This window comes from Numenius arquata, chromosome 23 (assembly GCF_964106895.1).
Source record: "Numenius arquata chromosome 23, bNumArq3.hap1.1, whole genome shotgun sequence".
NCBI lineage: Eukaryota > Metazoa > Chordata > Aves > Charadriiformes > Scolopacidae > Numenius > Numenius arquata.
In genome coordinates, this window is record NC_133598.1 from 2,239,614 (window position 1) to 2,266,422 (window position 26,809).

Below are 26,809 nucleotides of genomic sequence, written 5' to 3' on the forward strand. Positions count from 1 at the left end.
ACCAAGACTCTATCACCTTCCGCTGCTGATAGAGGACCTGAGCTACAGGTGGAAGCGTGAGATCACCCTGGACCACCAGCAGCTTCCTCAAACCACGTGGCCAGGGCTGTTTCAGACAGGGACTGCTGAGCCACGGCTTGTGCCCCCACTCAGCCCCAGCCACCCCAAAAAGCGATGCTGCCACCAGGATGCACCACAGCGCCCCAGGCTGGGCTGGGAAGCGAGTCCCGGGGACAAGCAGAGGAGACGGAGGAGGTGAAGGGAGGCACCGCAGCCCCGGGAAACGGGGTGTGAACAAATGAGGACCAGCACCCCCGGGAGATACCGCTGCTGGGTGAGGGACGCAGGACCCGCCCGTGGGGGGCCCCCCACCCCGACGCTCACTCAGACAGAGGAACCCACTTCTTGGCCAACCACTTTTATTATTCAAGTCCAAAGATCAAGCAGTTCGATACTCACACTCGCAGCAGCTGGTTCTACAGGAGGCACGACCCTTCGCTGAAAGCAGGCGCTGGGGACAGGCTGCCCGGAGCAACCTCCGCAAACGCGGCAGCCGGAGCAGGAAGCAGCACAGGGGCGAGAGACCCCGGTTCCTCCCGCACCCCCGAAAGCACTGCGGGGCCTCCTTCACCCTCGGTTTACAGAAATTAGTGTTCTTCCCAGAAAACAGCTGGAAACAGCAGGTAACGAGCCTTTCGGGGGCGAGAGAAGCCTTCAGTCCCCGCAGGCGGCTCGACGGCAGCTGCGCCCGCTGAGAGCAACCGGCCCGTAAACCCCGCACACCCCAAGGGCTTACAGCCACTGCGCCCGCGGCAACGCACCCGCCCCAGCAACCGCCGCAGAAATAACAGTCGGCAGAAATAACAGTCGACGTTCACCCCCACAAAACACCGGGGAGCACTACTTCCCGGCTACCGGCACAAAGTCTTCAGACAGCGTCACGGGTTTGAGCGATTCGCTGCCGCCGCTCAGATCAGCGCGGCCCTTCCCTCACCGAGAGCCCGTGGGCGACGCAGGCCGGGAGCTGCAACTCATCTATATTTCATCACCTTTCCTTTCTCTGCAGAGCAGCACTCGCCGAGCTCAGCCCCGAGACCTAGGCTCTCAGCTCAGCCACAGCGTTGTTCTTGGCAGCATAAAATACAAGGATTTGCAAATAACGTTTTCCAAGGCTAGTGTCAAGAAATTCCCGTGGGCCCGGCAGCAGCGTGTCCTCGGGTGCGGGTCAGGGAGGGGCTCTGCGCTGTTCTCACTTGGGAACGCGCTGTCGCTGCAAACCAAGGCCGGCAGGAGGATGCAGCCGGCGTGGAAGCGCTCTCCGGAGTCGTCGTTTTGTTTTGCTTGAAGTGGTCAGAAGTTAAAAAAAAAACAAAAAAAAACCAAAAAACAAAAACAAAACAAAAAGAAAAAAAAAACCAAACCAAACCCAAAATAAATCCATCGCTTTAAAACACGGACATAATCACTTCACCGTTCTTTGGTACAGACGTTGGCCACAACAACCGAGCGGGACGTTTGACACCACAAGCACACGGCACGCTTCCAGGTTAGGAGGTGCCTCAAATTTCTTTTTTGCTATTAAAAAAAAAAAAAAAAAAAAGAAAAAAGAAAAAAAAGAAAAGGAAACACTTCCAAAGAACCACTCGCCAGCCACGTGCCCAGAATTTCTGCTGCTTTTTAAACACACACCATATTCTTAATTAATTTTATCCCTTGAGAGTCCAACTGCAAAACCCCAGCTATCGCTTCCGCTCGCCTTTTTGTGTCCTTTTCTTCTCCTTCTCCTTCCGCTCCTGCTTGGCTAACTTGTCCTTCTCCCGCTGGAGCTTATCTTGCTCTTTTTTCTTCTGGAACTCGTCTCGCAGCAGCTCCCGTTCCAGCTTCCTGGCGTTCAGGACATCCTCCACGTTGGTGTTTCGGAACAGCGCTGGGGGCGCGTTAAGGGCAGGCAACGCTCGGCTGGAGCCGCGTTCCGGAGCTCTAACCTAGAAACTGCCTGTATCCTACCTTCACCTTCTGACTCCCGCTTCGGCTCCCTCGCCAAGCGGGTCAGGAATTTGGGAATGGAGAAGGCAAAAGGAATCCCTCTTTCCAAAAAGAAAAGTCAAGTAGGGTAAATGCATGCTCCCTAAAAAGGATTTTTTCCTGGAAAAATCAGGTTGCCTACAGGTTCTCAAGACTGATACGTAAAATAATTTGTAAAACCTCTACAAACCTAAGAGGAAGAAAAGCCATAGCCATGGTGCAGGTTCCTCCCGTGGATCCACTACGGCTGTGTACGTCACATGTATGTTTTCACATGCACATACATGTGTGTGTGCGTGTACCTGCAGGCACTGATTTCAGCTGACAGCCCGCGGGTACGCAGCATCCCCAGCCGCTCCCGATCGGTCCCGGCTGATGGACGGGACGGTGCCGCGCAGGGGAGGCTGCAGGGGTGGGAACAGAGGAGGCAGTTCAGTCGAGGACCACCACGTTCCCGTGTCCCCTCTGCTGCAGCCACCAAAGGCTTTGGGAAGAACATTAGAAGGAGCGAGTGGGCATCCCTTCCGCTCTCTCTTCCCCCTCACCATCAATAATGCAGGGACAAGAATAATTTAGCTTTCCCTTTTTAATTGTGTGATAAAACCCGTTTCCATCTTAAACCTGGTGAGCTCGAGGAACATCCCTAATCACTGTGTTGGGAAAAACACGGGATACTTGGTCCTTCTTCACCATTAAAGTTGAGCTCACCACGGCCTCACGAGTTTCACAGGAGGTTTGTTTCAGTTGCACTTTTAATAATTCCTGACATGATTTACCTCTCCAAACACCAGATACCATTAAGCTGGTTTTCTGGGAGAATTATCTGTATTAATAGCATGTTCTGTGAAGCTCCTGAGAGGGTGGAAGAGAGGAGGAAGGAAAGGAGGAGAGAAAAGAGAACAACGGGATCGGTCCCAGCTGTGCACGTGGGACAGGGGGCAGAGGGGACCTCTCGCCTTTATTGCCAGCAAGGTCAGTCCATGGAAAGAGAAATGAACCACCAAACTTAAAGGTGCCCTAAAGAAACGGGGAGTATCAGCCCGGAGAAGGACGGATGGGAAACTCACCAAAACCCTGGGTCACTGACAATTCAAAGGATACATTTCTCTGATCCGATATTTACTGCTGTCGCAATCGATCCGTCCTGTTCATCCTCGCCAGTGAGAGAATTAAGGAAATACGGACATCAGTAATGAACAGTCACACTTAACTCAGAACACGTCAAATAACAGAAGCAGCTAAAAACTAAACGCAGGCACTCGAGGAGCAGGAAAGCGCAAACCCCCGGGTCCAGGGAGGGTTCCCTGCTCTTCAAGAGCTGCTTCAGCACGAGGAAGAGGGAACCTTAACTCTCCCACTCTCCACACACTCTCTCTAAAGAAGATCTTTTCAGCAGATTTCGGGTCAGAAAGCAAGGAAGAAATTAAATACATTAACTACTGTGCACAGAGTTACCGGGAGGGGATTCAGTCCTCTTCTGCCACACATCTGGACCGGGCAAACCCTTCCCAGCCACGCGCGGCGCGGTAGGGAGCGTGGAAAGGGCAGAGAAACACACTCAAAGGAGCACCTGCTCGTGGCACTCCACCAACTAGGAGCTTCCATGCTGTTTTATCTTGGAGAAGGAAGACTGAAAAGTTTCTCCAGTTCTCCCCACCAGACACTGCCAAGCTGGAAAGCAGTTTTAGGAGATGTCTGACAAACACCGAGTCTTGACTGGGTCAGGAAAAGGATATTCCTCCTCGTCGGTCACGTTGGCGTACTGGGCCAGGAGGGCAGCTTTCCTCTGCTTCTCTTCCTGGGACACCTCCTTTGGCTTCACCACGATCCTAGCCTGTTTCTCCATCATGCTGGCGAGGGCCTGGACCTCATCTGGCAAAGAGAGGAGTCAGAGCATCAGTCAGTCCCCCGCAGCCAAGTCCCAGCTGGCAGATGCCACACGCTGCCGCTTCCTACGTCCGCAGTCCCCAGAAGGCACCCAAAGGCGGTGTCCCGTCTGCAGGGAGGCAGATGTCGCTGGGGACAAGTGCTCTGAGCTAAAGGGAGAGGTCTCACCCAAAAACACCCCCCAGGAGCCCTCTCAGAAGGTCAGCAGTGGTGCTGCCAGCGCGCAGGGAGCCAGCCGGTGTGGGAATTCCATCCGAGGACAGCGGGAGCAGCAGCCGCCGAAGGGGCAGCGAGGGGCGGCTGGTGCAGGATGTGACACCAGCCTCTCCTCGCCGGAGGAGCCCCCCGTGCTCCGCGCAGCCACCATCAGACGCTGCTTTTCCGGGAGCAAGGGAAGTTTCACAATGAAACTTTGAAATCAGCAAGACTCTTGCTAATGAAAACCCATTTTACTCCAAACTGCCTTCTCTTCTGGTCAAAAGAGGGAAAGTTCATTTAACCACGTCCTTAAAGCCCCGCTCAATAGGAATTCTGAAAACCCAAAGTGACGGTCACTTTAATATTCTTTCTCTTCTCTACCTGGGGGAACGAAGAGCTGATGGACCTTTTAACACTGACGTTCTGCTGCCCATTTCTTAAAATGACATTTGGGTTGTGACACCAACTTTTTTTTAGTTTGTTAATAACTTAACCTTAGGATTCTGTTATTCTAAGTAGATATTGACTTCACTGGGGATTTATCCTTTTATGGAACCACAGTGAAATAATCAAATCCTTGCGTTTCTAACCACCCCGACACAAACTGCCGCCTTCTTTCTGTGACAAGAGAACTCCTTGTGGGTCACCAATGGACCCCTCCTGCTCGTACCAGCAGCAGCTCCAGCAATTCCAGTCACTTGTCCCCGAATTTTATTTAATGCAGAGAATGGCGTTAACTTTTCCCTGTCCCCAGCCAAAGGCAAGGTTAGGCCAAGGACAGGCTGCAGTGAATTTTCAGGGAAAGCCACCAAACTGCTGTGCGGTTCTATAAAGAGGAGGTGAGCGGTGTTTGTGAGCTGCTGAGGGTTAGACAGGAAAAGCGCGACATAAACGCGGGCCTCATGGGAAGGGCTCACTGTTTCTCGGATGACATCGGTCAGTGACAATATTCTGTTTGCAACCAGAACCAACGAATAAATGCAAAGCAAACAAAAAGCAGGATTTAGCCCAAAGGGATGTTACACTGTTCGGGGCTACGGTGAGGTCCGTGCAGGTGGGAGGTTACTAACTGATCCGTGCAGAATGTTTAAAGCAGCAAAATCCCTCCAGCGCGTGACTCCAGAGCAAAACTCAGTCACCAGAACTGGCCCCCACGACGAGCAAGAACGAGACAAAGCTCTTTGCTCCCGAGCCGACAGCTGAAGACGAGGGGTGAATTCAGGGGGCACAAAGACACGGTGGGGCTACATGCAAAGGGGAAAGGAGCAGCGTTAGTGCAGCAGCCCCACAGAGCTTCCCCCCACGAGCATTTATGGAAAAAAAAAAAAAGAGAGTTTTAAGAGAAGATTTTGAAAGAGGAAAATAAGGATGCTTTCCTGATGTGCACCAGGACCTTCTCCTGGGGCAAGGGGCAGCAGCGGGGACACACCGCTCCCCACAGGTGCGGTTCAGTGGTATAAAAACACTTGTTTTCCAAACCAGTGTAAACTAAAGTAGCACCAGCATTTTATACCATAACAACTGCGCTAGCTGCCATCGCCACATCGGTAGCTTCTAAGGGTGTTCTGTGTTCTAGCCCAGGTGTTCTGTGAAAGGAAATTTTAAAAATAAAAAAAAAATAAAAAGAGAGCTTTTCCTCTGCAGGATTACGACCCCAAAGAGCAGCAGAATGTGAGGGGACAGCCAGAAGTGAAACTACTCATCCTCGTTTCGTATTTCCAGACAAAACAGTAAATAAGCAGCAATGGCAACGAGAAGGGAGTGAGGTCTGCAAACACACGAGCAGCGTTGGTTTGAACTCCTCACGGGATGAACGCGCAGCTCCCAGCTCGGCGAGGCCCTGCAGATCACCCATAGCGGGAGGAAAGGTGCAGCCAGCAGTGACACTACCTTCTTTTTCCTCTTTGGCGTCAACAATCTGAGACGCAGACCACTTCTCCACTACTTCCCTGCAAACATCGTTTAAGAGATCTTCTTCCTAGTAAGGGAAAAGAGACTTCTCAGTCTTGGAGCAAAGTTGATCTGCTTTTAAACGAGCACGAATCGGGTATGAAAAGCACCGGCTGCAGAGAATCTGAACACCCGGCGATAAGCTCACAGCTTCGCACACAAAATCTACGCGTTAAATGCACGCTCGGGAATTTACACACACTTTGGTTAACCGGGGCTGACACAAATCATGCACTTACTTGCTGACACAGCTCAGGACTAGAGCAGCCCTGACCCACCACACAAACACACGGTGTCCAGGCTGCGTCCAACAGCCCCGCGCTGGGCAATGCCGGATCACGGCGGTGGGCTCCATTTCCCATGACAGAGCTCTAACAATACACACTGGTTCACAGCAGCAGGCGCTCCAGGTGCAACAGCCCTACAAAGGCTGAAGAGAGGCAGTCGGGGTGTCTTCACTCTAGAAATCTACCACCCAGCATCATCTCTCCTCTCGAGCAAAGCTGCAGAGAAGCAACTCGGAGGCCACCTCCAATGGCCAGTCTCACTGAAGCGAATGGATTAGACTGGACGCAAATGGTCAGGGTCAGAACAGAGCTGGAACCACTTCAGATGTACTGACGGACCGTCTCCTCCCACCCACAGGGATACTCTTGTGCCCCCTGACCCGCCTGGAGCATTAACCATGATCTAGAGGTGCCAGTGGAATGCGCTCACACTGTTCTTCACTGCTGAAGAAGACTTTAAAATGAAGGAAGAAAGGGAACACACCAACCAGCAACAGGACGGTATTCCCACCACCAGATCATAGAATTGCAGACTGACAGGGGTTGGAAGGGACCTCCGGAGACCATCCAGTCCAACCCCCTGCCAGAGCAGGTCCACCCAGAGCAGGTCCCACAGGAATGTGTCCAGGTGGGTTTGAATGTCTCCAGAGAAGGAGACTCCACCACCTCCCTGGGCAGCCTCTTCCAGGGCTCTGCCACCCTCACAGGAAAGAAGTTCCTCCTCATGTTTAGATGGAATTTCCTGTGTCCCAGTTTGTGCCCATTGTCCCTTGTCCTGTCACCAGGCACCACGGAGAAGAGCCTGGCCCCATCCTCCTGACACCCACCCTTTGAGCATTTATAGGTGTTGATCAGATCCCCTCTCAGTCTGCTCTTCTCCAGCTGAACAGCCCCAGGTCCCTCATCAGAGAGATGCTCCAGTCCCTCATCATCTCTGTAGCCTCCGCTGTACCCTCTCCCGTAGTTCCCTGTCCTTCTGGAACTGGGGAGCCCGGAAATGGTCCCAGTGCTCTAGATGTGGCCTCCCCAGGGCAGAGCAGAGGGGGAGGATGACCTCTCCCCACCTGCTGGCCACACTCTTCTTAATGCTCTCCAGGATGCCATTGGCCTTCTTGGCCCCAACGGCACATTGCTGGCCCATGGGCAACTTGCTGTCCACCAGGACTCCGAGGTCCCTCTCTGCAGAGCTGCTCTCCGGCAGGTCACCCCCAAACTGTACTGGTGCAGGGGGTTATTCCTCCCCAGGTGCAGCACCCTACTGCTTGGTGAACCTCATTAGGTTCCTCTCTGCCCAGCTCTCCAGCCTGTCCAGTTCTCGCTGTATGACAGCATAGATCCTTCTCTTGTGGAGTCCCACCACGACTATGTCTCCCCAGTGCCTACATACAGCTTCTCAGGGGACCGATCAACACCGCAATTCAAACTCCAGCAGCAGACAGGCGACACACTATCACACCTCAGCACACACAGCGACAGCCTTTCTTCGAGAACTGCCCAATATGCGAGTTCAGGTTACCGGAGCTGAGTCCAGGCAAGAAACACAATCCTGATGAAAGAGAAAAGTGTTGTGAAGAGTTACAGCTGGGAGCACTTCACCGGGAAGACTTATCTGTAGGACGGGCAGGATGTTTCTTTTTTTTATTAATTAAATTTATTTTGCTCATTAACACTAAATCAGTTTTGCCCACAGCTTGAGAGGCAGAGGGGCTTGAGGAGAACTGATATTGAACAGATATCTGCTGGCCAGGGACACCTGAGGAACCGAGACACCCCCATCCCCTGCACCTTGGCACCGCCAGCGTTAAGGCTCAGGCTCCGTCCGGCACTGCCTGCAGGTCACTGAATTTCACTGAATTTTTTTTAGAGTTGGAAGGGACCATAAAGATCATCTAGTCCAACTCCCCTGCTGAAGCAGGATTGCCCAGAGCATGTTAGAGCAGTCCCTGCGGTCTCCTGCTCTGCACTGCACCCAAATAGTGACAGTGACCTCTTACAGAGCTCCTCTGCCAGCCCTGACCATCGCCTGCCCTGCCTAAGCCAAAAGCTAGCTCCGAGAAGCAGAAAACGTGATAAACTCTACCTAGAAAAGAATTTCTTGTAAAGTTGTGTAGGAACCAGACCTCTGCCCTCTGCCCCTTTCCCCACCCACACAGCCGGGCGTGCAGCAATGGCCATTTCAAACGCCAAACGCCTGTGCACAGACTTCCCACCAAAGAGACACCAAGATCCCCATCCTCATCTTGAGAACTTGGGCACTGGGTGCCTAGAAAAAAGCACCTCCAAGCTCCAGGACAGACTGTCACTGAAAACATTACTCGCCCAGCAGAGCAAAGCTCAACTCAAAAGCAGTTGAGTTCTTCCCAACTGTGGGACAGACAAGGAGATAAAAACATCCACAAAAATCTCTCCACCTTTTGCTCCAATACAAATAAAGAGCAACTCGGAATAAAGTCCTCCCACCCTGAGCCTACTACAGCAGAGCACAAAATTCCCCACATAACAGGCAGACAGCAGAACCAACAGACAGCAACAGCATCACATGGCAACACCATCACACGGAGCGGCCCAGCACCGTTCAGGGCCATACACACAACAGAACACAGTCCCTGGGCTGGGGAGGAGACGCTGCAAGGACAAACACGTAGGACACTTGAGGCTGTGGGAGGAGGTGATCTGCAAACAGAGAAACAGCAGAAGGATAAAGGGTTTGTGATTCCCACCAATATCAGGCCCCACTTTAAGAAGTCAACGCGCCTTTAACCCGAGCAGATCCAGAGGACAGGGTGCTGCTGCCAAGATGACGGTGGTTCAGGTCTGGAAGAACCCACCAACCCCACTCCCACTGGGAGACGACACAGATCCTCACAGGAGCACGCTGGATGAGCAGAGCAGCAATGAGGATGATGTGCACGTTTCAAATGCCAGTGAGAGGAACCCTTCCAGCCCTCAGAGACACAGCTGAGTCATGAAAGGATAATGAAAGTCAGCGTGGGCCAAGGACAGGGAAGACACGAAGGTTCTTAATGGCCAGAAACACTCACAGTAAAAGGATCCTCCTCGATGGAGGGGCTCCCCAAGCGCAGGGAATACTGGCCTGCTGGAATCAAGGCTGGCAAGACTCTGAGCAACTTAAGCCAGGAGAGAAGGCTCGGGGAGACATGTTCCCTGGGTGCCTGGTTTCAGTGTGCAGGAGGAAGAAAATCAGGCAAGCGTTGACAGAGGAGTGGCCGTAAGCGGGAAGGAAAATAAACAGCAGAAAAGTAATAATGATGGCAGAGACCTGCGCAACCTTCGAATGAGGGTTTGAGCAGTAAGAAACAAACCATGTATCTGTTTATCGGTGGAGACAGGCCTATGAGGGGTGAAGAACACAAAAGTGAGGTGTTCTAGCGATCCCAGAAACGGGACGAAAAACCTGCCTTGGAGCTGGAGAGTCCTCATATTCAGAAAGGAAGAAAGGGAAGACCAAGATGGCAGCGTGTGAACGGGCACAAATGAAGCACGAGAACAGAAACACGATGGGGCAGCCTGGGCAAAACTAAACCCTTACGGAAGGAAGCAGAGAGAAGCTGTGTCTCGCGGTGAGGCTGTTGGCTGTAGCACCCTCCCATCCAGCTGCGGGCAGGACAGAGACCTCCAGCGTAGCCCCGGCTCCTGGGGGACTCTCATCCTCGCGTAAGAGCAAACACAGTAACAGCGGCAGAGCTCTGAGAGCTGAGGGTGCAAGGACCAGTTATCTTTGTCCAGTATTCCCCACACAGAGAGAAAATGATGTTGCTTTAGAGGTTATCAAATAGAGACAAAAATTAACTACAGAAAATACAAGTGATCTGGCATCTGTCTGGTTTAAAGAGAAGAACTGAACAGAAATAGATCTCAGTCCTAAGTTTCTTGATTTGAAATTGTTATGCTTTAATAAATCCGGAGAACTAATGAATGACACTGTCAGGACTGAGGAGCCACAGACACGAGTGCAGAGGTCACCTGAAATTTATTTCTGTGAGGGTGTCAAAAACAAACAAACAACCTGGAATTGGTGAAAAGGACAAAGAGAAAAGACTTGGCAAGAAACAACCCCACATTAACGAAATAAAACATTGTTTCAAAAGTCAATACAGAAATAAGCACAGAGTCTACAAATAAAGAAAAAATGCACTGACTAAAAAAAAGTAATTAAAAAGTTGGAGTGTTCAAGAGGCAAAAAGGTTTTACAAGAATTGTAGAAAAATCAAACCAAGTTCAAACTTGCAAACGAAGCCAAAGTCAGCTGCGACTGTGACACAAAAAAGAAAATGAAGAGAAGAAATGGGGCTGTGGTGTAACACATGCAGGATAAGGACAGCCCAGAACTCGAGGAACATCAAAACTCTGCACCAGGTCCCTCACAAGAGAGGGGTAACTCAGCACTAAAGAGAAAAGGGGACACGTCAGCCCCTAACGCAGCCCAGACGGCCACCGCGGGGCAGGGGACGCACCATGCGCCCCCGGAGCCGGCGCAGCGAGCCCCAGCCCAGGCTGGCCAGTCCGCAGCCGATGTGGCCAATGATCAGACACGGGCTCTGCCTTTGGTGATGAAATGGAGCGAGTCTGGTAATTACAGGCAAGTTAATTAACCTCAGCTATTTCAGAACAGTATTTTCCAAAGATGTTTCGCTCTCCCCTAATGCCAGCAGGATGCACTATTTGCTTCTCTGATTATTTCAGGCACAAAGCCAGAATGGCAGTGACGTTGCTTTGAGAAACCACCTTACCAGCAGCGCCCGGGGCGGGGAAGGGATGGCGGAGGAGTGACGAGGTGTTCTGGCTTTTAGGAAAAACGATTTTAAACAGCACACAGTCAGTGAGCGGAAGGAATTACACATTATAGTCACCTACGGTAACAAAAAGCTGATTGTAGCAACCAAGTCCCTTTGGGATTTGTGTTCCCATACAGACATTTTGGGAGGAAATCAGTGATGGCCACTGAGCACTTCTTCAACAGCAGCACACACTCACTATTTCACATTTCACTCTAAAAAACATCTATTTATGGAATATCCCAAGATACATACAGAATCACAGAATCTCATGGGGTTGGAAGGGACCTCTGGAGACCATCCAGTCCAACCCCCTGCCAGAGCAGGGTCACCCAGAGCAGGTCCCACAGGAACGTGTCCAGGGGGGGTTTGAATGTCTCCAGAGAAGGAGACTCCACCACCCCTCTGGGCAGCCTCTTCCAGGGCTCTGCCACCCTCACAGGAAAGAAGTTCCTCCTCATGTTTAGATGGAACTTCTTATGGTCAAGTTTGTGCCCATTTCCTCTTGTCCTGTCACTGGGCACCACTGGAAAAAGACTGGCCCCATCCTGCTGACACCCACCCTTTGAGTATCTATAGGCGTTGATCAGATCCCCCCTCAGTCTGCTCTTCTCCAGACTAAAAAGACCCAAGTCCCTCAGCCTCTGTATAAATCTTACAGCCCCCAAAGGAAATGACTGTCGAAGAGAAACTGTTTTCTGCGCTCTCCTAACTCTCTTCTGGAATTTTTTGGAGGGGAGAGGCAACACTGCCCACCCCCGCGAGCTCCAGCCCCTGCCCTCCCACTGTCCCGGCTGGGAGACGGACCCTGCTCCAGCCTGATCCAAGGGATCCGGGAAGACAACACGGTGCTGTGAGGAACGAGACCTGCCGGAGGAACGATGACCACAGAACACAGCTATCGCTGAGCCACTCTAAAGGATATATTGTTAAAAATTACCTCTTAAACTACACTTAGGAACCACCCAGCTCGCACGCTGAACCCTGTGGCCTCCACACAAATAAAAAGCAACCCTTTTTCTTCCCCCGCCGAACAGCCACGCTCCACAGCGGCTGCCCAAGCTCCTGGTCACCCTCAAAACCGGCACCAAAGAGAACCCCAACCAGCAAAAACCCCAACTAAACCCCGAGCACCTGGAGGGCCCAGAGAGGCAGTTGTCCACCAGTTGGCTCCAGAGGAGCGCTGCCCGCCCGTCCCCCACGGAGCCTCCCAGCCCAGCGAGGCCACGACCACCCATCCCCTCCGAGGGGGCCCGTCCGGTGAGAGGAGCCCCCCGGCCCGGCCCTCACCAGGCAGGCAGCCAGCACACCGCGCAGCGCCTCCAGCCGCTCCTCATCGCTCTCCTCCCCGCGGAGCAGCCCCTCGATGTAGGCGCCGTAGACGGCGCGGTCGAGACCCAGCTCCTCCAGCCGCACCGCCAGCCAGGCCGCAAACCCACCCTCCGCCGCCTCCCCACCGGGCGCCGCCATCTTGGAGCCGCGCCGCCGCCACCGCGCATGCGCGCCCCGCCGCCCGCGGGAAGGGGAGGTGGGGGGGGGAAGCGCGACGGTGGCCGCGGAGGACAAACTTGTGGCGGGGCCGGCGGGAGTACGGCGGCGAAAGAGGGAACCCCCCCGCTCCGTGCCCGCGGCCCGGGAGCGGCCGTGCCCGGCGAGGCGGCTCCTGGTGTCCGGGAGCTCCTTCTCCTCAGAGGCGGCGAACGCGGCGCCGAGCCTTCGCGGAAGAGGGAAGCGTGTCCCGACGCGGCCGCCGTAGCGCCGCCGCCGTTAGGGGCGGGGCGGGAGTTTAAACTCCCGCCCCGCCCCTAACGGCGGCGGCGCTACGGCGGCCGCGTCTCCCCTCAACTCAGGGCGCCATGTCGGGCCCGGCCGCCCCCCGGCCGCTCCGCGGGAAGTCCTTCTACCTCGACCTGCCCAGCGGGCGGGGTGCGCGGGAGCTGGCGGCCGCCATCGGGCGGCTCGGCGGGGTGAGGCGGGACCCGCTGCCCTTCTCCCCTCGGTTCGCCCCCCCCCCCCTCCCCCTCTCTCTCTGCTCTGGTTTTTAGCGGTTTCTGCCGTTTTCTTGGGTTGTTTCCACCCGTGCCCGGCACTGGTGAAGGCCGTACCTCGAGTGCTGGGTTAGGTTTGGGGCCCCTCATGACATTGAGGGGGTGGAGTGAGGCCAGAGAAGGGCTACGGCGCTGGTGAGGGGTCTGGAGAACAAGGGGAAGGGGCTGGAGAACTTCTGAGGGGCGGCTGAGGGAGCTGGGGGTGTTCAGCCTGGAGAAAAGGAGGCTGAGGGGAGACTCCCATCGCTCTCTACAACTCCCTGAAAGGAGGGTGTAGCCAGGGGGGGTCGGTCTCTTCTCCCAAGTCACAGGCGATGGGACAAGAGGAAACGGCCTCAAGTTGCGCCAGGGGAGGTTGAGCGTGGATATCAGGAAAAACTTCCTCACTGAAAGGGTTATCAAGCATTGGTACAGGCTGCCCAGGGCAGTGATGGAATCGCCATCCCTGCATGGTTTTAAAAAATGGGCAGATGTGGTGCTGAGGGACGTGGTTCAGCCTGGAGAAAAGAAGGCTCCGGGGAGACCTTAGAGCCCCTTCCAGTCCCTAAAGGGGCTCCAGGAGAGATGGGGAGGGACTTTTTACAAGGGTATGTAGTGATAGCATAAGGAGTAATGGCTTCAAACTGTAAGAGGGGAGACTGAGATGAGATCTGGGGAAGAACTTTGCTGTGAGGGTGGTGAGAGCCTGGCCCAGGTTGCCCAGAGAAGCTGTGGCTGCCCCATCCCTGGAGGGGTTCAAGGCCAGGTTGGAGGGGGCTTGGAGCAAGCTGGTGTGGTGGGAGGTGTCCCTGCCCAGGGCAGGGGGTGGCACCGGGTGGGCTTTAAGGTCCCTTCCAACCTAGACCATTCTATGGTTTGGCATGGTAGTAGATCCACCCAGCCCCCCCTTCCCAGTCCCTGTTGGGCTTTGCCTCACCACCAGGGAGCCGCTTGGGGAAGGAGGACATGATCCATTGCCTGCTGCTGTCCTCACCTCGCTGCTGCCTCTGCCCAGGCCCCTCACAGGTCGTTGGGCAGCACTGTCCCGCTTGTTACCAGCTGCTATGGACACTGCTTGCTCCTGCCTTCCAGGGGGTGGCAACTGGTTGCCTGGTCCTACCAACGTCTTCTGGGTGGTGGCAACTGATTGCTTGACCATGAGAGCACCTTCCAGTCAGTGATAACTGGTTGCCTGGTTGTGGGGAGTGCCTTTTGGGTGGTGGTAACTGGTTGCCTGATCCTCCCGCTTCCCCCACGACAGCCTGTGGCGGCTTAATTTTTTTAGGGAAGTTTGTGGGAGTTCCAAATGTTTCCTGGAATTCAACATAGGGTAAAGTAGGGTAACGCCTACCAAGCCTCCTTTGTCACGTAGCTGTGTGCTTGTCCCATGGCTTTCCCAGAAAACCTGTCCGAGCCCTTCGCCCCGTGGAGCTGCTGTTTGGGTAGATTCATTTGTGGCCTTTCCAGATTCCCATGTTCACCAATTCCTTATATCCTCTCCCAAAACCCTTCAGAAAGTAGTGTCACTTCAGTCACCTGGGATGGAACTGAGGATGGGGACTGTGCCCAGCAGCTGGTCGTTCATCTCTTTCATCTTTCAGTTTCCATATGACTCTTAAGTATTAATCGGTCCCAATAGTTGTTGCTCTTTGTTTTCTGACTGTTTCATTTCTCTGTTTGAGGCACCCCAAAATTTCCTTCAATGCTACGCGCAGGTGTAAAATCTTAATTTAGTCCTTGTTGCTGCTGTATCTCTGCCGCCAGGACCACGTGTTGGCTGTAGAGACACGTGGGGAAGCTGGCTTGTATTTATTTCCCTTTTTTTTTTTTAATCACACCCTCATGCTGAACTCACTGATTTCTTTCTGTTCTCCCCTGGACGTGCCATCAACGTTCGGGGACGCTCTCCTTCTCGTAGCGTCTCTCATTTAGCTGTGCATCCTCAAGTCCGAGAACCGCTTGGTCCCGGGGGTCAGTTATGTCTCTGTGTAGCTGCTGCACTACTTGGAAATAATTTTAGCCTTTTGACTGTCCCTCTCGCTTCTTATCAGACACCATCTCGGGTCATTTCCCTCTCTGAAATGTGGTCCACTGGAGTGGAGTTCTCGTTCCTCTTGCTCCTGTGGAGATACTGAGTTCAACTGCACCACGGCCACCATCCCTAAAACAGCTCTTCGACAGTAATATCCAACCCAGGCCCTGTGTGTTGTTCAGGGCATCTTGTGGCCTTGGACTTGCACGTGGTACCTTGAACTTAGCCTTGACGTAGGGGTGGTAATACTCTGGAGTGTTACTTGGACAGGGAGATTGCGATTCACTCTCTGCTGTGCTTGCAGCCCCCTTGATCTCCCGTGACATGGGTCACCGTTGCAGGGCAGCCTGCGGTGCCGCTGGGACCCTTCACACGGGTGGGCCCGGGATCTCCACCCACAGGGATCCTGTCACACCGGCTCGTTCAGCAGCTGCAATTTCAGGCTGCTCAGATCTTGGTCTTTCTGTGAGCCTCATACCTGTGTGCTAGTGCCCTGTGACTGCCTTCTGCTGGGTTTCTGAGAAGCTGACTGTTAGTATCCCAAATCTTGCGTTTCTACCTCTTCCTTGGGCTTCCAGCTTCTGTTCAAAGGGGGGGGTGTGCGTTTTGGTTTCTAATTCCCTACTCCCTGTTCTACATGCAGCTGCTTGTCCCAGCTGTTCACTTTCTACTTTATTTTGCTAAAGTGTGTTCTGTTCTCCTGAGAACAGAGCTCTTCCACGCTGATGAGTGATGTCCAGGGCCTTTTTCTCAGCTATTGCTTTTTTTCCGAAACCATTGCTTGGGGAGTAGATAATGGTAGACTGCATCATGGAGGTCTCAATCTGAAGGTTCTGGTGATTATTTGCGGTGTATCTCTAGGGCATCACGGGATCTCCTCTCCTGGGAGACAGCAGTAAGGGATGGAAGAAGGAACTACCTGTAGAGATGAGTTCTTCCAGCAGTCCCTTAACCGTGTGTGGGGCGGAGCTAAAGGCAGCAGTTCTTGTTTAGCAGGACTCTTGCAGCTTGGAGTTGGGCAGTTTAAGAGCTGCTCCGTTCTGTCTCTTGCTGCAGGTGACTGAAAGCTTCCTAAGCAAAGAAGTCAGCTACGTGGTTTCCAGCAACAAAGAAGCTAAGCGAGACAAAGCCAGGACTCGGACTGAGAAGCAGAGCAATGTAACTTCAGAAGATGCAAAATGCACGAGCCCAGTGCCCTCTACCTCCAAAGGGAACCGTACCAAGCCTCACCACAAGCCACCAGACACAGTAAGATCTGTAAAGGTTTAGGCCACCTCAAAGTTTGGCCCGAGGGATCTATAGAGTAGAACCTGAGACCAGTGTTGGAAGATAAAGTTGTTCCTGCCCTGAGCAAACATGTTGAGTGAGTTTTTCTCCCCTGGTCTGGCTGTTCATATTGTGTGCCCGTGTTCCTTGTATCTGCACATCATTGTCCGCTCAGATGTGTGCGTCACAGCTTTGAGGTGGTAAACAAGGATATCTGCTCAAGTGGCAGAGGAAATAGAGGGGTTGGCTGGCTTCCCAACAGAACAGGCATTGTCCTGATGCAGAGGTGTGTCTAGAGAAGCCGGGGAAATGTAGACAAGACAAAACCATTGCAGGCTCTGGGTGCGTGCTCACACACACAGGTAGGGCGAGGCCATTGTAACATGGAGGAGATCTACAAGGGCAGCTTGCAAGAAGGGATTTCTCTGGGTTCTATTCACCCTGTCAGAGCTGGGCTTTCTGGTCAGTGGTGCTTGTGGCCAAAGCTCCAACATCCTACATTGAACGCTGGTGTCCGCTGGAAGCTGTGACTGTAGGGAGAGCCACACAGGCCCCCACCAGGAGGCCCTGGTGTTTCTGCCAGATGGATCTGGGCTGGTACCGGAGATTTCACTCAGCATTTGTTCCCCTGTCCTTGCTCAGTGCTGCCCCTTTGTCTTACAAAGAGCTTAACCTATTTGCTGAAATCATTGGCTCACAAAAGCGACCCTGCTCCCAGGAAGAGGGAATGAGGATGTCCCTGACCCTCGCCAGCCTGCTGGGATGTGCCAGGCAGCGGTTCTGAGCCGAGTCGCTGCTTCCTTTTGGCTCGCTCTGGAGCATTCACTGCTCTTCGATAAAAGCCAAGCCTTGGCTGAGCAGCTGCTTAGTGGAGACCTAATGGGTGCCTCTGCGGTTTGCATTCGCTGGAAATGCACCGTCCTGCTGTCCTTGAGATGAGGTCTTGGCCAGACTCCCCTGCCCAGCAGAGAGCGGGTATCACTAGAAATCATTTGTACTGGACAGCCCTGCTGTCCTCAGCTTGCCACTGCCTTGTAGCTCTTTGCTCCAACGAAGTACTTGCCTTCTTTCTCTGCAGGCCCTGATCAGCAGGGGAAAGGAACTGCTGCAGAAGGCCATGAAGAATCAGGTGAGCAGCGTGCGGATGGGCTTTTCTCTGGCTGGGTAGGTTCAAAGTACTGCTGAGCAGTGCGGAACCAGTGCCAGCCACTTCTCCCGAGCCCCTGCCTGCTGAGGAGAGCAGATTCTGGGGCTGGTAAAGGTACGAAGCAATTGCTTGTGGCTCTGCAGAATATCGTGTGGTGCTCCTGGGCGCTGTTCTTCACAGAGCCGTGTCATCCGTCCATGTTAAGTACCTCTAAGGCCTGTCCCGGTGATCTGGGTGCTCAGCACAAGAGCACTATTAACACAAAGATCCGTTGTTAGATAAATTTTTAGCCCAGAAAGAGCTAAAGCCATATAGAAAGAGCTAAAGCCATATAGCTGGGGCAAAAGGCTCCCCTGCAGTCCTTTCACTGATATCACAAGTGGCCAAAAAAAAAATCTCAGTGCCCACTTAGAAGCTCATGCTATAGCAGGGATTAAAAATTTGACCTGGATGCTACTGTTAATTTGGGGTAGATAAAGCACAAGCTCGAACCTTTCCTGCTGTGCCCTGATTTTAATAACAGCTACGCAATGGTCTGTCAACTGGGCAACAGGAAAATCTCTCAACTAGATTTGGAGCTGCATGTGCTCACGCAGCATCTCTGCTCTGAGCCGTACCTTGCCAAACCCCTCTGTTTTACAGGACACCTGCGGTGGCAGCAGTATCCTCGCCAACGCTCGCCTGTGGGGAGTCCAGGTCCTGCACGTGGACGGTATCCTTCTCTGTAGGCTGAAATTTAGCTGTGGGTAATTAGTGATTTTTCGGAGACAAGTGGAGCAGAAGTGATGTAGGGAGTGTGGAACAGGAGGAGGAGGAAATTGCAAGCAGTACCCGGTACTTGGCTGATGCCGTCCTGTCCGCGGCTGGGGCTGCCCGTCAAAAACCAGATTCATTTCCATGTGTAGAACACGCTACTGTCACAGTTACAGCAGCAAACGCTGAGTATGTTGTAACGTACTGAAGCTGTAATATTAGAAAATGTTAATAGCTTGGTCAGTGCATTAATTTGTTCCAAAAAGACCATTTTTACTAATTGACCTGGAAGTCCAGATCGTGATAATGGCAGGATTTGGTGGTTTTTAATTAGGAAGTGCTGATGTTTGAGGACCTGTGCTGGAAGGCGCTTCCTGTCTCGGTGATGAATGGGGAGGGGGTGATGGGAAAGACAGATGGTGAAACTCTGATTCTAATAATAGGTCTGGAGTAAAAGGTTCCCGAGCGCCCGATGACAGTGACATACAGCCCTGGCTGAGCCCGTCTGGGTGCGCAATGCAGGCGGCCACTGCTCCTCCATGTTCCTGGGCAGCCGAACCGCCCGTCAGGGCATTTCCCCATCAGGGGCTGCAGGATTCCGAACAGTGTCTCCTTTCTGCAGGGACTTAAAGCCAGCCTCCAGCTCTGCTAAAGACCAAAACAGGGTGTTGTCCCTCAAAACACTCTTTCTTGAGCAAATTATTGGTGCAGTGGTGATGCTGTGCCGGGCGATGCTGTGGTGGGCGATGGCAGGCCCAAGTGCTACGTGCTTTTCCCCGTCGCAGCCGGGGAGTTAGACCGGAGCTGCAGTGGTGGAGGGGAACAGCTCACCTTCTCTTGAGCTATGGCTCTTTGACATCCCGCCTGCGCAGAAATGTTGTCGTACGCCCAGCAGCTGCTGCGTGCCGTCTCGGGAGCAAGGAAACGGGGGCAGAAGACAGAGGTAACTGACCTAACTCCGGCCCGATTTGGGATGCTCAGGATCCCTCAGTAGCTCTAAGCAATCCTTCTGGCTCTGGTGCTAATGGGCTAGTAAGCAGGGGGATCTCCTGGGGTTTTCATCCAGCACTGGGCTTCAGTTTATTGATGGAGATGTCAAAATTCAAAGAACTTTTCCTTTTATAAAGTGGGGGTAAAACCAGATGAGAATGGGGCAGCCACTAGTTATCAACTTATCTTTAGCACAGCTAATACTGAGTTTGACTTGTGAGGGACTAAGGGTAAAACAAAAATCATAATGTGGCTGCTACGCTGGCTTTCTGAAGTGTTCCTTAGTGCCTTGGAGAGGTCAGTGAGAAGGTAGGGCATAAGATCAGAGGGTGGCAGCCCATATATTGTATTTAAAGTAACTCTGTGTAACTTGGGAGACAAAATATCAGGGGGAGGTGCTATAGTCTCTGATGGAGGAGCTCTGAAGTGGTGGGTGAGACTGCTGTAATCTCGCTGTGCTGCTGGGGGATCAGTAATTACCGTTCTGCCTGTGCTGGCTCCCATGCTAAATATGTCACTTTTTCCTTTAGGCGAAATGCCTTGCGTCCGGATCAAAAATTCACAAAGGTAGGTCTGGAACTGTGCTCCTATTTACACGGGGGTGCGGGGCTGCTCGAAGAAGCCTTGTTTAGAATTTGAAAATCCATCTGAAACTTCAGCAATCCAAAACACGCCAACTGCGAAGGCAGTTTCTCTCGAATGGGTTTTGTGATTCCTTGTCTGAGTGGAGCTGCAGCTTCCTAATGCGGCTGAGCACGTCCTGCCTTTGATTTCAGGCAGCGCTTTTAAAAATCCCATCAGCCGTTTGCAGCTCCCCGAATCCCATCAGCAGCTTCGGCTCCCCAAATCCCGCGGCGCCCGAGAGCTGTGCTGCTGGCACCGCGCGCTGAACCCACTGGCGCAAACCAAGTTTCGAAGAATAATGCATCCTACAGAGGAGAGCGTGTTCCTCACAACCCACTCACTTCTGTTAGGCTGGAATGTGCTGCTGAGACACCAATCTAGGGATAACGCTTCCAAAGGAGGAGGGAGGAGGAGGGAGGAAACCAGGTTCTCATCTGCAATTAGACAAGAGCCAATTGTGCTGCTGACATTGGCACCGGGGATGGGAGTTAATTTGTGATTTGTTTGACTTTGCTCGTCGGAGAGGGAACGCTCAGTGATATCTCCGAGCAGATTCCAACCTGGATTCTGTGTGTGACACGTGGAAGATTATTTTCCAGTTTGGGGTGAGGGGGGGAAGGTGGTGGGGAAAAAAAAAAAAAAAAAAAAAAGGCTGGAAAAGCTGTGGGATAAGGCAGATTGTCTGCTGCAGGCTCAGAGCTCTCCGCCGCGGCACACTCCGAACCCTGCCTGGGGAATTGTGGTGACAGCTGAGCCGTTTGTCACCATTCAGCGCTCTGCCACGGGAGCCAGGGGCCTGCGCACCGCTCTCAGCTTTATCTGGGGCCCTAAACGTGGCCTTGCTTTCAGAAGTGCTAAGCATTTGGCAGCATTTACTTGGAAAAATTGATCCTGTACTTAAATAGCTCCTTTAGTGACGTAACAGCACATTTGCTGCAAGCGCAGGACGGGGCTCGAGGAACTGACGGGTGAGGATGGGGGGGACTCAGCCTCCCTGGAGGTTAAAATTTCTTTGGAGAAAATAGCACTGAACACCGGGATCGCAGGAAAACAAAGCTCCTCGCCCTTCAGAGGAGGTAAGGGAGGCCCGAGAGGTTTGGTTTCAGGGTCAGGCAGGCGCCCTGTGGAAATACCTTGCTGTTCAGTTGTTTCTTGACCGATCCGTGCTCAGATTTCCAGGCTGAGCGTAATGTTATCACTCGCGAGCTGAACAGACCTGCGAGGCAGAAGGGACCTGGTGCCTCTTCTCCCGGCCTGGCTCTGAAAACCTTTTCCCTGAGTGCGCTGCTGAGGCTTTCTTCTGCTCCCTTGATATATATTATGCCTCTGTAGGAAGCGTAGCTGCTCTTTGCCCTCCTCAGGGACCACGCCAAGGCCAGATACTGCTCTTCAGCAGTGTTCCCTTGCCAGGTTTGGCTCTGCAGCATCTTGGTTTGTCTCCAGCAGCTCTGACTGCTTTGACTTTACCGTCCTGACCTGAGCCTTCTGAGCTGTTGTGTAAAGGTGAAGGGAGGCAAGGGTGCTGGAGGGATTGATGTGCTCTGTGCTTGTGCAAATGCTGCTGCAATTCTCATAAACTCATCTCTTGTGCTTGGAGAGGTGTTGCGTTGAGGATGTGTGACAGATTTTTGGGATTCAGGTCAGAGCTGGAATGTTGGGGTTAGACCAGTGGCTGATAGGAGTGAGCAGACACTAAAGGTGCAAGGGGCTTTGCTAGGTGGGCTTTCCAAGGTGGAAATAGGCCACGGTTGGCTGCCTCCAGGGTTTGGTCACCCTACGGGATGCTCTGGAGGTGAGGGCTGTTGTAGATTACCCAAAGAGCTGGTTTGGCTGCACGTCCCGTCACTTGGCATTCCCAAGTGTTAGGAGTATTGGTGAGCGTGGCTCTGTAGCCCCGTTCCCTCGGGGAATGAATGAATAAGGAGGGAATTCGGTCAGAGCAACTTCTAACCAGCTTGCTTTCCAGCAGGAAAACTGAAGCCCCCTTTTCTGAAGGTTGAAGACCAGAGCAGGTAAATGAGATTTTTTTTCAACATCAAGGCCAAACTATATTAAAACCTCAGGGGTTTCCAGGGAGGGAATCCTTTACTTGTTCTGTTTGCTTGCGGGGCAGTGAATATTCTGTCCATGAGGCAGAGCGTGGCTTCTCTGGAGACCCTCTTACGCACCGGGAAGCTGACCCTCTCCTAGAGGGAGGCAGATGGAGTTGAGAGAAGCAATCTGGGTGGCTCGTGTGTCATGGGCGGGGGGGGGGGAAAGTGTTAAATGAGACTCAATAACAGAGTTTACTTCCTCGCTCGGATTCCGTTTGTGATCCTCAGCAGGTCACTTAATCTGCTCGAGCCCTCTGAGATGAGGAAAGAGATTGAAATGCACGAGGTCAGGGCCTGTAACTTGATGACAGCCTCCAGCACAGGGGGATCCGATCTCTCTGGTGTTTCTAACAACTCTGTAACTCTAACAGTATCCCGAGCACTAATTAATTATTCTGAAGACAACATTTAAAGCAGCTGCAGAGTCAAATATGAGGTTTTACATGCTGCAAGCAATAAAGTGTGAAGAGAGAGATGTGGTCTGGGAATCCAAACCTTCCCGTGCTGCCGTGTGGCTGGAAATGCTGCACTGGCTGCTGCCACCACACCTTGGGGCGAAAGGTGGGTTCCGAGCTGAGCAGCCCAAAGCATGGCCCCACCAGTGCTGTTACTGGGAATGGGGTTTAGTCCTTCCAGAGAAAAATGGGAAATCTCTGGAACAGCCAAGTGAAAGGACTGCCACGGGCAGTATCTCATCACAAACGAGGTGGCACCTTGAACCCCTCTGTGGGAGAGACTGCTCTCTAACCGTGCTGTCACTGCCAGAAGTCTCATGTCCTGATCTGCTGCTTTCAGGCAATTCCGGCCCTTCCATCACCAGTTCAAAACCTTTCCCGACCTGAACTTCCTGGCACCCAAAAGCTCCAGCCCGTTTGAGCCTCTGAAAAACCTCTCCAACTCTTGCAGAGCCAGGTAGGTTGTAGCTCCTCCGGCACAAGTTTTTAACCTAACCCCTCTGCCAACTGCTGCCCTGCTGGTTCCTGGGATTTAGGGAATTCCTTGTCTTCTGGATGTTGGGGAAAGGAGCCCTGTTCTGGGTTAAACAGAACCTTTTGCAGGCAGCTGGGTACCTGCTGGTGCTGCTGAGTAAGGTCAGGGAAGATGTTTGCTGCATTGATGTTTGCAGGGGTGCGGAGGGCTGTCCCGTGCCCAGCGACGGGGAGAAGAGCCCCCGATCCACACCGGTCACCCTGCCAAAAAAGAAGAGAGGATTTTGTGAGTGCTGCCAAGAGACCTTTGAAGAGCTGCAGAAGGTAAAGGTTCCCCTGGGACCTGATTCCTTGCAAAAGTTGTGGGGGCCACTTGGCGGCTTCATTAATCGTGATGTGCCTGTTAGCAGTACAAAGGGAGGCAGGTTGCTCTACCTACAGCCTGCCTTATATCGTGAGCTCAGCCGCGGAGATTAAAGCCATAGTATATCTGGGCTCTGACCTCCTCGTCTGGGCAAACAGTGGTTTTGAAGATTGGATGCTCATCTCCTGGGCAAGGAAAGCCTTCAGGATCATCTTGTGGTCTGGTCTGTGAGGTGGGAAGCCCATTCCATGGCAGTCAGTGAGGGCGGGGGGCACAGGCTGATTTTAAAAGGTGCAAAGAGGTGGGGTTTTTAATCTCCTGGAAGATGCCAAACAACGAGGTTCTTGGAGCCCAGCTTTTAGTGATAGACAGTGCGTGTTTGGAGTCTGCATTTTCCCCAGCTGCTGGGGAAGCTGTGGGCTGCTGTTCCACACAGCCCAACCTCCTCACCAGCGGGTGTCTATGGGAACGGAACTCTCCCCGTAAGCAACCGGGGGAACAGCCCTGCCTGCCTTTCCCAAACCTGCTCCCTAACAAAGGCTCTGTCTGCTGAAAAGGCTGTTTGGGAAGTGGCTGTTACTGCAGATTTCCCTCCTGTGAAGGGATAACTGTTGCTAAAAGGGCCTCTGCCGCCTTCCAGCATCTCCAGAGCCCCCGGCACAAGCGGTTTGCGCTGGACGACTCGCAGTACGCCCCTGTGGATCGTGTCATCTCCCAGCTCACCAACAGCTTTGTGGAGCACTCAGCCGAGTAAGTCTTTGCGAATCTGGGAACTCCTGGAGCTGAAAAGCAGCACGGTGTCACACAGCACGGGGGTGGGGACCGAGTCTCCGTGCTGCTGTGATACTCGTCCCTGGCTCATGCCCTGTGCCAGGGGATCGGTCAGCAGGGAGCTGTGGATGGCTGCAGGACCGATCTGGCACCCACCAGACAAGGTTTAGATGAGCTGTGGGAGATGTTTTTCTTGAGTTTATGTGGCTTTTCTGCTTCAGGGAAGTCCCTGTGGACTTTTAGTGCCTCTTAAATGAGAAAGGACAGCTGGGCCCGTCTCTTCCATCCCATGTCTGAGGCAAACCTCACTGCTCTGTAGCACCCCTGAGCCCAGACCCTGGGCTGCTGAGAAGGCTGAGAGATCCCTCATGCTGCCAGTCTCCCCTGTAGCTGCAGTGTCACTGTCTGAGCCTCACTGCTCAAAAATTCCTGACTATCCCCTTAGTAAGGGCTTCAAACATCCTGCGCTGCAGAAACCGCTCAGTCTCGCTGGGGGGAGGGTGTTGCTGGGCCTGGAGAGAGTGAGCATTAACCAATGGTTCTTCTTAGGGTGCCACGGTCCTGCCTGACAGACGAACGCTTGGTGCCTCGAGCACAGGTTACTGGAGGAATTGAGATTCTGACAGCAGAGCTGGGAAAGGAGCGGCAGCAGCCTGAGCACGGAGCTGTGGAACCAGTAATTGATACGGAGCGTGATCGTGTCTTGAAGACCAAGGGCTGCTCCCCTCGCGGGCCCAGAGACGGGGTCGGTGATCCCGGAGAAGGAGGAGGGCTGTTGGACGGCTCTGGGGGGCTGCCTGTTGGGGCAGGACTTAGCGGAGGGGTCTGTGCCATGCATGGCTCCATGGAGGAGTCTGTGGTGGGGGACACAGGCTTGGGCTTGGCTCCTGACCCGGCTGCAGCAGCCACTCGTGTTGGAGAGGCCGTTGCTTCTTCATCTGAACCTCACAAACAGCAAACGCTCAGGTCTATCGACCATCCTCTGCAAATGCTGCCTGCCTCCAGGAAACGCCAGCTCTCCGGAGAGAGCAGCCAGGCGGGGAAGAAGCCCAGGCTGGAGCTGGGTGGTGGCCTCTCTCCACACAGGAGCCCCACGGACGGTGGGACGGGGGTGCAGGGCGCAGGACCGACGTCTGAGCCAGGCAGGCCTGGTGTGGTGGAACCTGGCAGCTTGCCCCGAAGCACAGAGCTCTCCAGCAGATCTCACGGCTCCCTTAGTCTGGAGCTGTGCCCGTGTGGAGACCTTGGGGACCCTGCATCACCACCGGGTCCCCTTGAAGCTGCCTCTGTGGGTTTTGGTCCCCCAGAGGCTGCTGCAGCCAGCACTGTCAGCGAGCGGGGCCGGAGCGGAGCCAACGCGAGTTCCCAGGGGAAGCAGCTCATTGGGGAGAAGGAAAACGCACCCAGAAATGTGGATAGTCCTCATCTGGAGAGCACAATGAGCAGCTGTCCTGCTGGCCACTTGCCCTCTCCAAAACCGCCTGTGGCTGAAGCCAGATGTTCCTGCTCCCCCTCTGTCACAACGGCAGAACAAATAGCCCCCGAGGTACCCGACTTCCTGGGCCACGGCCGAGAGCGGGCTCCGAGCCCTGGGCTCCTCCAGCCTCTCCCGCAGAAGGCACGGGTTGACCATGACTTCAGTGAAAGCTCTTCTGAGTCAGACTGGGATGTCCAGCTCCTCTCCACGCTAACGGGTGGCCAGGAGGGCAGGATGCAGCCTGTGGACAGGGAGTTGCTCCAAAGGACACATGTCAACGTGAGGGACAGTGGGTACGAGTCTCAGCTCTGCTCGGTCCTGAGGCAGAAGTCGGAGCTTGCCTGGGCAGGCAAAGAGGACAAGAACTGCCGGAACTGCTGCACGGAGACCCAAGGAGCCTCTTTCCCCATATTTGAGACCTGTTTTGGCAGCTGGACTAGTTAAAGCCACCTCCTGGCTGTTCTCTGGGCCCTTAGAGGGAGCTGTGAAGTGCCTGGAAGGGGATTTAAGGAGCCACCCTCCCTGTCAGGACCAGGAGGTACAACCAGGAGCCGGAGTGGAGACCCTCGGCTGCACGGTGGTCTCCAGACAACCAGGGCAGGTGTCTCTTGGGAACTGCTGGGTGATGTGGTGCTTTCACTGTCCTCAGATCCGCCAGGAGTTGGGGTCTTCCCTGCTCTCTGCTGGTAACGTTCAGAGCCAAGAGCTTCCTTCTTTATCTCCTCACTGGGCTGCTGACAACGTGGACTTTCTCTGGAAGCATCTTCAGCAGGAATATGCTCTTTGCCCTGAGAGCGTGGTGTGTTCCTCCTCTCCCCCCTGGAGGTGCAGATGGTGGAGGGGAGGGCCCTGGGGCTGAGACCTGTGTTCTTCATGTGGTTTGGGGGTTGTTGAACGTCTTTGAGTATTTACAGATGTTTGTAGCTGGTACTAAGCTGGTTTTTTTTAGCAAACTTTCAATCTTTGAAATAAAATGGATGGTGAGATCCTACTCTGCTCTTCACTGGGTAAAACTTCTCTGGTGGCCTGAAGCACAGATAACTTACGTGAAACGTCCATCAGTAGAGGCCAGACGGTGGGTGGGCAGAAGCTTTGCTGGAAAGACTCAGCTTTGCTGAGGCAGCGGTGGCTCTGGTCACATAATGTCCCTCCGTCCGTGGTTTGCCTTGGGAATGTGGCTGTGGGACACCCTT

At 53.6% G+C, this 26,809-nt stretch overlaps 2 protein-coding genes across 2 annotated transcripts; one reads left to right on the top strand and one right to left on the bottom strand.

The window, feature by feature from the left end:
* Positions 1-1,657: 1,657 nt before the first annotated feature.
* Positions 1,658-12,636, bottom strand: CCDC43 (coiled-coil domain containing 43). Its single transcript, XM_074162961.1, has 5 exons — positions 12,434-12,636; positions 6,001-6,088; positions 3,762-3,897; positions 3,127-3,185; positions 1,658-1,927 (listed from the first exon to the last, which is right to left on the bottom strand). Exons 1-5 carry the CDS (start codon positions 12,611-12,613, stop codon positions 1,740-1,742), a joined length of 651 nt encoding a protein of 216 aa, XP_074019062.1. The 5' UTR covers positions 12,614-12,636; the 3' UTR covers positions 1,658-1,739.
* Positions 12,637-12,999: 363 nt separating this feature from the next.
* DBF4B (DBF4B-CDC7 kinase regulatory subunit) lies at positions 13,000-26,060 on the top strand. Its single transcript, XM_074163059.1, has 11 exons — positions 13,000-13,110; positions 16,259-16,450; positions 17,547-17,597; positions 18,258-18,327; positions 19,241-19,311; positions 19,889-19,925; positions 21,952-21,994; positions 22,871-22,987; positions 23,202-23,328; positions 24,009-24,118; positions 24,689-26,060. The coding sequence occupies exons 1-11, from the start codon at positions 13,000-13,002 to the stop codon at positions 26,058-26,060; spliced, it is 2,301 nt and encodes a 766-aa protein (XP_074019160.1).
* Positions 26,061-26,809: the final 749 nt, after the last annotated feature.

Excerpts from the sequence above, each read along its gene's own strand:
- CCDC43 (XM_074162961.1), bottom strand. The coding sequence starts at position 12,613 with ATGGCGGCGCCCGGTGGGGAGGCGGCGGAGGGTGGGTTTGCGGCCTGG. Across the intron at positions 3,186-3,761 it reads AACGTGACCGACGAGGAGGA|TGGCGAGGATGAACAGGACG; the intron begins ATATCCTTTTCC and ends TAATTCTCTCAC. Across the intron at positions 1,928-3,126 it reads AAATATCGGATCAGAGAAAT|CGCTGTTCCGAAACACCAAC; the intron begins GTATCCTTTGAA and ends ACGCGCCCCCAG.
- DBF4B (XM_074163059.1), top strand. The coding sequence starts at position 13,000 with ATGTCGGGCCCGGCCGCCCCCCGGCCGCTCCGCGGGAAGTCCTTCTAC. Across the intron at positions 13,111-16,258 it reads CCATCGGGCGGCTCGGCGGG|GTGACTGAAAGCTTCCTAAG; the intron begins GTGAGGCGGGAC and ends CTCTTGCTGCAG. Across the intron at positions 23,329-24,008 it reads CCTTTGAAGAGCTGCAGAAG|CATCTCCAGAGCCCCCGGCA; the intron begins GTAAAGGTTCCC and ends GCCGCCTTCCAG.